At 42.0% G+C, this 13,266-nt stretch overlaps 1 protein-coding gene across 5 annotated transcripts in view; it reads left to right on the top strand.

Annotated features, from left to right (window-relative positions):
* Nucleotides 1–13,266, top strand: part of celsr1a (cadherin EGF LAG seven-pass G-type receptor 1a) — a 368,062-nt gene that overhangs the window by 2,673 nt on the left and 352,123 nt on the right. For 4 of the 5 annotated variants that reach the window (XM_073066354.1, XM_073066352.1, XM_073066353.1 and 1 more), the window contains exon 2: nucleotides 10,096–12,624. The exons of the other annotated variant lie outside the window; for it this stretch is intronic. In XM_073066354.1, coding sequence (XP_072922455.1) covers nucleotides 10,096–12,624 — 2,529 coding nt within the window. The remainder of the gene's footprint in view (nucleotides 1–10,095; nucleotides 12,625–13,266) is intronic. 5 annotated transcript variants of the gene reach the window in all.

Raw genomic sequence — 13,266 nt, 5'->3', positions numbered from 1 at the left:
AGTTTTAACATTGTGATGTCCATCATCTTTCCTCTCTTTGAGAACATCCTTCAGTATATACAGTACTTTGTGAATTCGATAAGGACATAGAAGTTGTAGAACACTAAGTGCAGAAACAGACCCTTCAGCCCATCTAGTTCATGCCGATCTATTACTCTGCCTCGTCCCATGGACTATAGCCCTTCATACCCCTCCCATCCACATTTCTCTTGTATGTTGAAATTGAATCTGCATCCTCCACTTCCGCTGGCAGCTCATTCCACATTCGCACCGCCCTCTGAACCTTAAACATTTCACCATTCACACTTAACTCATTGCTTCCAGTTCTTGTCTCACTCAACCTCAGTAGAAAAAGCCTGCTTGCATTTACCCTACCAATACCCCTCCTAATTTTATATCCCTCTATCAATCTACCTTCATTCTCCTATGCTCTAGAGTAGTGGTCACCAACCTTTTTAAGCCCAAGATCCCCTACCTCGGCCTTAGTGAAAGGCAAGATCGACCCCAGATCGATTAGTTACACACATGCACACCAGGGCAGAAAAGACCGGAAGTAAAACCCCGCAACCTGGAAGTAGAAATAATGTATAAACACCAGGGGTCCCCGCCCTTTTTTGCACTGTGGACCGGTTTAATATTGACAATATTCTTGCGGACCGGCCGATTGGGGGGGGGTGATGTTAAACACTACGGGAACACAGCGATACTCGAAGCAAGTTCCTTATGTCCAGTCTATTCCGCAATTTAGTTTTCGCGGCTCGCGGCACTTAGCTGCTGTCCTACTTGCTTACGTTTTTTCCGCTCACAAAACTCAACGGGCTTATCTTTAAGTGCAGGGTGCTTTGACTCAAGGTGCCAAAGCAGTTTTGAGGGTTTCATTGCCTCATTAGACAGCCTCCGGGCCCAAACTCCAGCGTCCTGCCCGCTCGTGGCCAGACGCCTTGACCAGGTGCATCTGGTCACGGGTGGGGTGAGAGGACAAGGTCAGGGCCGGAGGTCCCCGAACCGGGGTTGCAGTCTGGAGAGAGCGACCGACCGAGCGAGGAGTGCAACAGGGCGCGCGTCCGCCCCCCCCCCCCCCCCTGTAGGATCTATCGGCTGACAAAAGTATGTTTCAGTAGATTGCAGCGAGGTAGCTGCTCTGCTACTTAGGAAATCCTGAGCCCGAATTAGGACGTCTGCTAATATTTTAGCACCAGGTTCCCCACGAATATTCGGTGTGCTGAACAGGTTTAGAGTCAGCACCCATCTGTCCGTGCTCCAGGCCAGTAGCAATGGCACTTCTGCCAGCCGCACGAGGCCAACTAGTGATCCCTGGCACGAGGGTGTCAGTTTAGGTGACTAATGACCTCGCGTGTGTTCAAGTTCCAACAATGGGCGTGACATGGAATGAGGAAATGTGCAGCTGACTCATATCGTTTCCTCGCGGCCTGGTGGTTGGGGACCACTGAAGTACACTGTGTAGTGCGTGGTGGGGGAGCTACATGCATGCGCACTGGGCAGAAAGAACGGAATTAAAACCCGGCAACCCAGAAACAATCTCTCAACAGTATTTGTGTATTTCTTTTTCTTTTTTTTTTCGGGATCTACTGGAGAAGTCTCAAAGATCGACCAGTCAATTGCGATCGATGGGTTGGCGACCACTACTCTAGAGAATAAATTCCTAACCTATTCAACCTTTCTCTATAACTTGGGTCTTCATGTCTTTGTAAATTTTCTCTGCACTTTTTCAATTGTACTAATACCTTTCTTGTAGGAAAGGGACCAGAACTGCACACAGTACTCCAACTTCAACAAAACATACAAAATTCTGTTCTCAATGCTTTGATTTATGAAGCCCAAAAGTTTTCTTTACAACCTTATCTAACTATGACGCCACTTTCAAAGAATTATGGATCTGTATTCCCAGATCTCTCTTTTCTACTGCTCTCCTCAGTGCCCTACCATTCATTGAGTAAATCCTACCCTGGTTTGTCATCCCAAAGTGCATCGCCTCTCACTTGTCTGCATTAAATTCCATCTGCCATTTTTCAGCACATTTTTCCAGCTGGCCAGATCCTGCTGCAAGCTTTGATACCCTTCCTCTTTGTTTGCAAATTGCCAAAAGAAGTTTGGCTTGTCCCTATTGACTCACCAATTTTTATTGATGCAGTATAGAAAGATTCTGTCTGGATGCATCACAGTTTGGTATGGCAACTGCTCTGAACCTGCCTGCAAGAATCTGCACAGAGCTGAGGGCACATCCCAGGAACCACCCTCTCCTCTACAGATTCTGCCTCTGACTTTTTGTTGCAGCCAGAATAATCAAAGACCCCCCCCCCCCCCCCACCCTGGACATTCCCTCTTCTCCACGCTCCCACTCGGCATAAGATACAAATGCCTGAAAGCACACGCCTTCGGGCTCAAGCACAGATTTTATTCCACTGCTATTGGACTCTCGATTGGACCTCTTGTGCTATAAAATGAGCTGTTGGCCTCTGATTCTACCTTATTATGATCTTCCACTTAACTTGTACTGTGCTCTTTCAGTAGATTTTACACTTTATTCTGGATTGTTGTTGTTTTACCTTATTCTAGCTCAATGCACTGTGCAATGATTTGATCTGTATATACAGTCTGCAGGACAAGCTTTTCACTGTATCTAGCTACATGTGACAGTAATAAACCAATACCAGCAGTTGTTCTTCAGTTCTAGTCTTTCTAACACTTCTCATTTTCAATCCGTTTTGACAGATGTGGCTTCTGTGCCAAAGTGTAAGGATTGGAATTCCCTCCCTTCATCTAGTCTCCTCTACAACTTTTGCATTTTTTGTGCTTTAATCACATTCCGTTGAACTCCAGCTGCTCCAATTTGATGTTATTAACAGATACAGATCTCTCTCTCTCTCTCTCTCTCTCTCCTTTTCAAACTGTGGAAAGATATCTCCCTTTGGAGTAACACTGGTTCAACCTGCCACCCCATTCTATATCTGCTCCCCTACTTACAGCACCTTCTCATGCAACTGCAGGAGTTGCAAAACCTGCCCTCTTCCTCCTTCTCCCTTTGTGATATCCAAGAAGCCAAACCCTTTCCAAGTGAAGCAATAACCTCACTTGCTTGTATTACTGCCAATTTTATGTGTAGTATCTATTTCTCATAATGTGTCCTTCTCTATAGAGGGCATTTTGTAAGATGTCTCCTTTCAGTCTACAAGGCTAGATCTGAACTTCTGTTTGTCCTCACGAATTCTCCATTCAATTTGGAGCACTGTTGCAGGAATGCAGTGTCCATCATCAAGGACCCTCACCACGCAGGCTAAGCTGTCCTCTCACTACTGCCATCAGGAAGAAGGTAGAGGAGTCTAAGGACGCATACCCCTAGATTCATGAACAGTTTTTTACCCCTCAAACATCAGGCTCCTGAACCAGTTCACTCACCCCATCACTGAACTGCTCATACAACCTATGGACTCACTTTCAAGGACTCTCCATCTCACGTTATCGATATTTATTGCTTATTTACACTATTGTCCAAAAATCTTAGGAAAATCTATATAGCTAGGGTGCCTAAGACTTTCACATAGTACTGTATTTGTCAACGTGGTGTGGAGAGGAGTATGTAAACTTGTAAGGAGCAGAGATTGTTGGGAATGGTGAGGGTGGAGCACTGCGGGGGGTGGGTTGAATGGGACAAGTAGCAGAGAAAGAGTGGCAGGGATGGAGGGTGGCAATAGTCAGACCCACCCAGCCCTGAGACACCAGGTAAGGTCATTTGATTCCGAACAGTGGGCCTATTAGTCATTACAGGATGCCTATTTGGTGCTTTCCCTCCCCTCTCCCTGATCCCTTCCCCCTCTCAGTCCACAATAGAGAGACATATCAGAATCAGGTTTATCATCGCACACGTATGTCATGATTTTTTTTGTACAGCAGTATAGTCCAACACATAAACTTACTACAGTAGTGTGCAAAAGTCTTAGATACCTTAGCTATAGATATATGCCCAAAATTTTTGCACAGTACTGTATGTATATATTCTTATTTCTGTTTTTCTTTTCTGTTTACACAGTTGGTTGTCTTTTGGACATTGGTTGTTTGTCCATTCTGTTGGGTGCAGTCTTTCATTGATTCTAGTCTGTTTCTTGGTTTTTTGAGTATGCCCGCAAGAAAACTAAACTCAAGGTTGTGTATGGTGATGTATATGTACTTTCATAATGAATTTACTTTGAAATTGAATTTTACTGTGACCTCTGCTTTGAATGCCTATATTATTCAAACAAAGCTCAGTGCAAACTTGAGTTCCAGAACTTTATGCAGCTTTGTGGATCACAGGCATCGGGACCCAGTGTTAAATTCAAAAAATCCAATTGGGTAGCTACTGAGGTCTGGCTTCTTGAATTTTCAGTTTTTTTTTCTCTCCATGATATTTCAAATTTGAATTTTGTCCTATTAACATATCCTCCAGACATGGCTTTACTTATTCACTAGGTTTTAACAAACATCTTTAAACCAGACTATCACTCTTCTGCGTCATTCTATACTCCACCCCATTTACCAGCTTCCTCACCCCTCTTCTGCTTCTCTTCAACTGAAAACTTGTTCTATTTTTCACTTTTCTTAGTACCAATGTAACGGTATTGACTTGAAATGTGAACTGTTTCTTTTTCCCAGATGCTTCCAAACCTGCTCCATTTCAGATTTTCCATATTTTTCTTTTTTACCCCCCCCCCCCCCCTTTAAACCTACCTCTTTGACTAAGCTTTTGACTGCCTGGTTCAATAACTCCTTATTGCGAGCTGCAGTATCATGGTAATTCTACTTTGGGATCTTTTATTTCATTTAAAGCTCTGATAAATAGGAAATAAATACATGTTGGTGCCTGTGCTAATTTGGGGAAACCTAACTATGTGATCCCTCCTTGATTGGAATTCTTTTGTTCAAATTACAACAATGGAATGTAAATGAAGTGGTGTACCTTATTTTGTGATATCAAATTTGCATTGTTCAGTGTTCAAAAGTTTAATTTCAAATCACAAAGTTAGTCCTGACTCTGTGCCTGAGGGCTCTGTGATATTTACTCGGCTCTGCACTGAACTGAGCCTGAGGCTGTGGCCTGCTCCAGTTCCTCAAGGGTTCTCGTCTATTTGCTTACTTTTATTGTTTTTTCTTTCTGCACATTGGGTGTTTGATGGTCTTTTTTAATGTATGGGTTCTTTTGGGTTTCTTTGTTTTGTGGCTGCCTCTAAGGAGACTAATCTCAAGGTTATATAATTTATGTATACTTTGATAATAAATATACTTTGAAATATACCTTGCTGGGATTATAAGTCCACATTATTCTAACAAGTGTTAATTGTTAGAATAATGTGGACTTATAATCCCAGCAAGGCAATAGCATTATAAAGCTTTAAGTACAATATGATTGGCAGGGATGAAATTAACTGGAACTTTGAGTAAACTCAAGACCCCCTTTTAAACATCTAGAAAACCATTGATTTGGGAATTTGGGATTGTCCTCAAGGACACACTAAAATGTTTTGGATGAAGAGATATTCAGATTACTGTGTAACATGCAGAATCAATAATAAATTTCAAAAGGGAATTGATTAAGTATTTAAAAATGCAAAGCTCAAAGGGTTATATGACGCAAACACGAGGAAATCTGCAGATGCTGGAAATTCAAGCACCACACACAAAATGCTGGTGGAACACAGCAGGCCAGGAAGCATCTATAGGAAGTATGGTCGACGTTTCGAGCTGAGACCCTTTGTCAGGACCCTTCGTTATATGAATTTTATTTCAGCATGATGTGCTGAATGGCTTGCTTTCCCACTTTTATCAGTCTCTAATTCTATATATTGGTGAGCGGTGTGCCGCAGGGGTCAGTGCTGAGCCCACAGCTGTTCATGATATACATTAACAAACTGGAAGAGGGGATTGAGTGTAATATATCTAAATTTGCTGATGACACTAAATTGAGTGGAAAAAGCAAATTGTGTAGAAGATATGGAGAGTCTGCAATGAGATATAGATAGGTTAAGTGAGTGGGCAAGGGTCTGGCAGATGGAGTGAAAAGTTGGTAAATGCAAGGTCATCCACTTTGGAAGGAAAAATGAAAGAGCAGATTATTATCTAAATGGTAAAAATTTGCAGCATGCTGCTGTGCAGAGGGACTTGGGAGTGCTTGTGCATGAATCACAAAAGGTTGGTTTGCGGGTGCAGCGGGCTATCAAGAAGACATTGAATGTTGCCCTTCATTGCTAGAGGGATTGAATTTAAGAGCAGGGACGTTATGCTGCAAATGTACCGGGTACTGGTGAGGCCGCATCTGGAGTACTGCGTGCAGTTCTGGTCTCCTTACTTGAAGAAGGATATACTGGCCTTGGAGGTGACGCAGAGGAGGTTCATCAGGTTGATTCCAGAGATGAGGGGTTAGACTATGAAGAGAGATTGAATCCCCTGGGACTGAACTCACTGGTATTCAGAAGAATAAGAGATTTTATAGAAACATAAAATTATGGAAGGGATAGATAAGATAGAGGCAGGAAAGTTGTTTCCATGGGTAGGTGAGACTAGAATTAATGGACATAGCCTCAAAATTCGGGGGAGTAGATTTAGGACAGAGATGAGGAGGAACTGCTTTTCCCAGAGGGTGGTGAATCTGTGGAATTCTCTGCCCAATGAAGCATTGGAGGCTACCCTCAGTAAGTATATTTAAGACAAGGTTGGATAAATTTTTGCATAGTAGGGGAATTAAGGGTTATGGGGAAAAGGCACGTAGGTGGAGGTGAGTCCATGGCTAGATCAGCCATGATCTTCTTGAATGGCGGAGCAGGCTTGACAGGGCATATGGCCTACTCCTGTTTCTACTTACGTTCTTACACAAACCACCACCTACTGTTCCAGAAATAAAAGGTTTGAAGAGGAGCAGCAGACATCAGTTGAACAAAATTGAACAATAGGGAGTGAAGAATTTTTCATGAACCTTCTGTGCTGAAGAATAAGAACTTTGATTTCTTTCTGTGAGTTCAGAGAATAATTAATGCATGGAAATTTTAATGTGTTTCTTAAAAGAAACTATTACTTTCCATAATGTAAGATAAAGTCAGTAAAACTTGAGACGTTACCAGTTTCTGCCAATGACGTAATATTTTGTTTATAAATCAGGGGAAGACGGTGGAAATCTTTCATGTTGCTGCCTGTAACCTTTGTCTGTTCCAATCAAAGTATTCTTCCCTAATATATATGTTCTCACAGACCTTCTCCGCTTGTCCAGGAAGGAAGCTGACTTCATCACAGATGTTTCAAGATATGAGAGCGTTGCCTGTCCTATTAATGCCTTTAATATCTTTCTCATACCAACTCTGTGTGAACTGGTTTTGTTTTCCAAGTCACCTAAGTAATTAATAATTGACAAAGTTAGAGAATAATCAGCGGCATGGATTATCCTCTCTCTATAGAATGTAACTTTGACCTGGACAGGAGTGAGCTTTTCATAAAGTTGAATAAACTTCAGAACATTGCAGAGGTATTTCAATCTGTTTTAAACATCCCTCCCCTTGACAAAATGAATTCCCTAGTCAGTATTTTAGTATTTGCTATTTTTGCTTCTTTACTATTTGATTTAAATTGCTATCTGCACATTTCTGGGTGGCGTTTTATACAAAATAATTTTCTTTCTGTAAGTAATCCAGAAATCCTCAAACTTATCAATGTGTGTTTTTACAAAACAGCACTTCTTCCAATTATTTCTATCAGTTTTAATTCAGCCATGTCATTTTGCTTGTAACACTGCATCAGTTGATTTTATGTATTGACATTATTGTTAGGATAGAAAATATGAATTGTGATTATTCCTACTGATTTATTTAAAATTGATGAAGCCAAATGGAAAGCTGAAATGTAAAAGGGAAAGTTAAAATGATAATCCATGGAAATAAGTTGGCCAGGGTTCTGAGCTTTTGAGTAGTAATTTGCCAGGAGTTTTGATTTTTTTTTCCAATGGTGGGAATGTAGGGAGGAGGAAGGGAATCGATTTAGTATGCTTACTTTGGAACAAAGGGCATTGGAGGATCAATTGCTAAAATAAACAGGATCATGACTTGTTTGGATGCCATTGAACAGGAAGTTGTTGATTCACAAACACAAGAAGATCTGCAGATGCTGGAAATCCAAATAACACACACAAACTGCTGGAGGAACTGAGCAGGTCAGGCAGCATCCATGGAAAAGGGTAAACAGTCAACGTTTCAGGCCAAGACCCTTTGTCAGGACTGGAAAGAGAGATGAAAAGTCAGAGTAAGAAGGTGGTGGGAGGGGAGGAAGAAGTACAAGGTGAAACGGAGAGGGGGAGGGGTGACATAAAGAGGTGTGAAGCTGATTGGTGAAAGAGATAAAGGGAAGGGGAAATCTGGTGGGAGAGGATAGAAGTCCTTGGAAGAAAGGAAAGGAGCAGGAGCACCAGGGCGAGGTGATGGGCAGGTAAGGAGATAAGGTGAGAGAAGTAAAAGGGAATGGTAAAGGTGGGGGGGGGGGGCAATTATCAGAAGTTCAAGAAATCTATGTTCATACCTTCAGGTTGGAGGCTACCCAGACGAGATATAAGGTGTTGTTCCTCCAACCTGAGTATGGCCTCATCATGGCACGAGAAGGCCATGGACTGACACATAGGAATGGGAAGTAGAATTGAAATGTGTGGGTACTGGGAGATCCTGCTTTTTCTGGTGGATGAGGCGCAGTCCTCAGCGAAGCAGTTTCCCATTCTAGGTCAGGTTCATGATGTACAGGGAGCTACAGCAGGTTCGTTGGTTTAATAATTTGTATGCCATTTGTGTGTGTACATACATGTACATATGTAATGTTTAAAGTCTGTTTAAAGAGTGCAGTTCAGGAACTTGGGCATTGGCTTATTCTAATTCAGAAAGTGCAACTGCATATTTCCCTTTGTGAGGAAGATAGTCCCTTGGTTTAACAGCTCATTGGAAAGGATGTGTCTTTGATAAAGCAAGATCCCCTTTGGCAATGAATTTATATTTGTCATTAGTTGCTTAACTCCAATAGAAATTCAGAATCCTGGTTTTAGTACTACAGTGATGTTCAACTAAGCTGACACTTGTCAGGTATTGATTTAAGCCATGGATGACTTGGTTTCAGAGTTTGCCCAAAAAGAGTATATTGAAAGGAGAGCTTTTATAGTGATCTGTGACAGATTATCTCTCCTTCAGAATTTTAGTCTTCATCAGTACAGAGGTGGGAGCAGGTTGTTGTTCAGCTTTCTAGTTAGAGAGAGATGAGGAGAAATGTTTTGCAGATTTTCAGTAGTACAGGGAACATTCCCTATTGTGATGCTGTCACATATATTTTAACAGACACAATTTGGTTTTTACTTGGACAACATAAACTGATGTTGGAATCTGAAGGAAAACTAGAAATGTTGGAAGAACTCAGCTAGTCAGTAGCTACTGTGGAAAGAATGAACAGTTAATCAGAATCAGGTTTATTATTACCAGTATGTGTCATGAAATTTGTTAACTTAGCGGCTGCAGTTCAATGCAAAACATAATATAGAAGAATAAATAAATCAATTACAGTATACGTATATTGAATAGATAAATAATCATGCAAAGACAGAAATAATATATTTTAAAAGTGAGGTACTGTTTATGGGTTCAGTGTTCGTTTAGGAATCAGATGGCAGAGGGGAAGAAGCTGTTCCGGAATCGCTGAGTGTGTGCCTTCAGTCTTCTCTACCTCCTACCTGATGGTAACAGTGAGAACAGAGCATACCCTGGGTGTTGGGGGTCCTTAATAATGGACGCTGCCTTTCTGAGACACTGCTCCTTGAAGGTGTCCCGGGTACTTTGTAGGCTAGTACTCTAGATGGGTATTTGGAAACTTGATCGATACTGAATCAATTAGCTATGCTACTATGTTGGTAATGTGTTCTGAGCCATCAGCAGGGAGGTCATTACTGACTTTGGCATAGCTGGCTGACTTCCTAATTATGTTTATATAGCTGTATATCAACGTGTCATGAGACTGTATAAAACTTAAGAGTTTTGTATTGTCAATACATTCTCAGTTGTTTCACCTTCAACTTTTTTTCTTTTTTTAAAGTTACTGCAAATGATAATGGAACTCCACGTCGAATGACTGCGGCCACCTTAACCGTGACTGTCAGTGATACTAATGACCACGCCCCACTCTTCGAACTGTCTGAGTACAGGGAAGTCATTCGGGAGAACGTTGAAGTTGGCTACGAGCTGCTGACCATCCGGGCGACCGATAGTGATGCTCCTTCAAATGCCAACATGTTATATCGCATTGTCAACAGCAATGGAAATAATTCTGTGTTTGAGATTGACACTAGGTCTGGGATTGTAAGGACCAGAGGGGTTATAGATCGGGAGGTGGTGGCTGAATATCATCTGATCGTGGAGGCAAATGATCAAGGAAGAGACCCAGGTCCTCTAAGTACCACGGCAACTGTTTACATTACTGTGGAGGATGAGAATGACAATTCTCCGCAGTTCAGTGAGAAGCGGTACTTTGTCCAAGTGCCTGAAAATGTTCCAGTGAATACCAAAATCCTGCAGGTCAAAGCTTCTGATCAAGATAAAGGGAACAACGCTGTAGTTCATTACAGCATTGTGAGTGGAAATATAAAAGGGCAGTTTTACATTGATTCTCTAAATGGCAACATTGATATCATCAACCCATTGGATTATGAGACCACAAGAGAATATTCCCTTCGTATTAAAGCACAGGATGGTGGAAGGCCACCTTTGATCAATAGCACTGGCTTGGTCATGATACAAGTGGTAGACGTGAATGACAATGCACCAATATTTGTAAGCACACCCTTCCAGGTCATGGTGTTGGAGAATGTGGCTATTGGGTATTCAGTAATTCACATTCAGGCTATTGATGCTGATTCTGGTGACAATGCTCGCTTGGAGTACACACTAGTAGACACCCCTCCTGACTTTCCACTTGTCATAAGCAACAATACGGGCTGGATCATAGTTGCTACGGAATTGGATCGAGAGACGACTGAATTTTACGCTTTTGGTGTAGAAGCCAGGGACAATGGGGTCCCATCCATGACCTCCTCAGCTGGTATCAGCATCACTGTGCTGGATGTGAATGACAACAACCCTACGTTTACCGAGAGGGTATACCACCTCAGGTTGAATGAAGACGCGCCAGTGGGCAGCAGTGTGTTGACCGTCACTGCGATCGATCGGGACGTTAACAGCGTGGTCACGTATCAGATATCAAGCGGAAACACGCGGAACCGGTTTTCAATAACCAGCCAGAGTGGTGGTGGACTAATCACTTTAGCGCTGCCCTTGGATTATAAGCAGGAAAGACAGTATGTTCTTACGGTTACTGCGTCAGATGGAACTCGGATGGACACAGTTCAGGTCTATATTAATGTCACAGATGCCAACACACACAGACCAGTGTTCCAGAGTTCACACTATACTGTCAGCATCAATGAGGACAAACCGATTGGCACGGCAGTGGTGGTCATCAGTGCATCTGATGAAGATACAGGAGAGAATGCCAGGATAACCTACATCATGGAGGACAACATTCCTCAGTTTAAAATTGATCCTGACACAGGAACTATAACCACGCAAATGGAGCTGGATTATGAAGACCAGGCATCCTACACATTGGCAGTAACAGCCAGGGACAATGGTATCCCACAAAAATCTGACACAACGTACGTTGAAATCCTGATCAATGACGCTAACGATAACAAGCCTCAGTTTGTACGTGATCTGTACCAGGGCACGGTGTACGAGGATGTTCCTTCATCTACCAGTGTTTTGCAGATTTCAGCCACTGACCGGGATTCAGGTCTCAATGGTCGAGTGTATTACACCTTCCACGGTGGTGATGATGGAGATGGTGATTTCTACATCGAACCCTCATCGGGGATTATTCGGACTGGGAGGAAATTAGATAGGGAGAATGTTCCAATTTATAACTTGAGGGTCTTTGCAGTTGACAAAGGTAACCCACCACTTAAAGCAGTTGTAAATGTCCAGATCACGGTGCTCGACGTCAACGACAATGCCCCCGCCTTTGAAAAGGATGAGTTTGATATTTATATTGATGAAAACAGCCCTGTTGGCTCCTCGGTGGCCAGAATCACAGCAACAGATCCTGATGTGGGAACAAATGCACAAATCATGTACCAGATTGTGGAAGGAAACATCCCTGAGGTTTTCCAGTTGGACATGTTTACCGGAGACCTGATTGCTCTCACAGATTTGGATTATGAAACCAAAATTGAATATGTCATCGTGGTCCAGGCAACCTCAGCACCTCTGGTTAATCGAGCCACAATTCACATTCGTCTGGTGGATAAAAACGATAATGCTCCAGTGCTACGCAACTTTGAGATTATTTTTAACAACTATGTTACCAATAAGTCAAACAGCTTTCCTTCAGGCGTGATCGGGAAGATTCCAGCCTATGACCCGGATGTATCGGATAGTCTTTTCTACACATTCGTGGAGGGCAATGAGCTTAACCTTTTGATTTTAGACCAAAATACTGGACAGTTAAAGTTGAGTCAGAATTTGGACAACAACAGGCCTCTGGAAGCAAACCTGAAGATCTCCGTTACAGGTAAGATGGGAAGTGTACACCTCTTTAAGTGGTTCATAGTGAAAGCATGAAGCCTTCAACAGGAAATTAAACCAAAGATTAAATGTACCATCATTTCTGAATATATAATTTTGTTTATTCTTTTATCTTTAATCATGGGTCTTCATTACAATTTTGTAAACTGGCATTTTATAATGATCTCTCTTGATATAATTATTTCAATGTTTGAAGTAGTATGTGAACCACTTTAGTTAACACTGGAATGAGAGTACCACATCAAGATGGAGAATGTAACCTCAGGTCTCCAAACTTGGAGAGTATTTTTGTATTTCTTACTGAAGCCTTTTTTTGGGAACTTTATATTTTAAGATTTCCTCAGCGGTAAAGACTTTGAGGGCTGATGTTGGAGTTCAAATTCAACTGTGCTTTGTAAAACAAGATGCCCAAATGAAAGTCAGTTCCCCTGCATTGTTGATCTTTCCAAAGTGGATGTGACTGGTCTATGAAGCAGAAGGGAGCGAGCTTTGGTCTATTTCTACATTTTGAATATATGTCTGGTGTTTCTTTGTTCTTGAAAGTTCCTTTGCACCTGGGTTTTTCAAAAGGATTTTGAGTAGTTATGATGAAGCAATGTACTTTTCCACAAAAAAATCTATGGAATTT

Source organism: Hemitrygon akajei, chromosome 14 (assembly GCF_048418815.1).
Source record: "Hemitrygon akajei chromosome 14, sHemAka1.3, whole genome shotgun sequence".
NCBI lineage: Eukaryota > Metazoa > Chordata > Chondrichthyes > Myliobatiformes > Dasyatidae > Hemitrygon > Hemitrygon akajei.
This window is presented reverse-complemented; position numbering and strand designations above follow the sequence as displayed.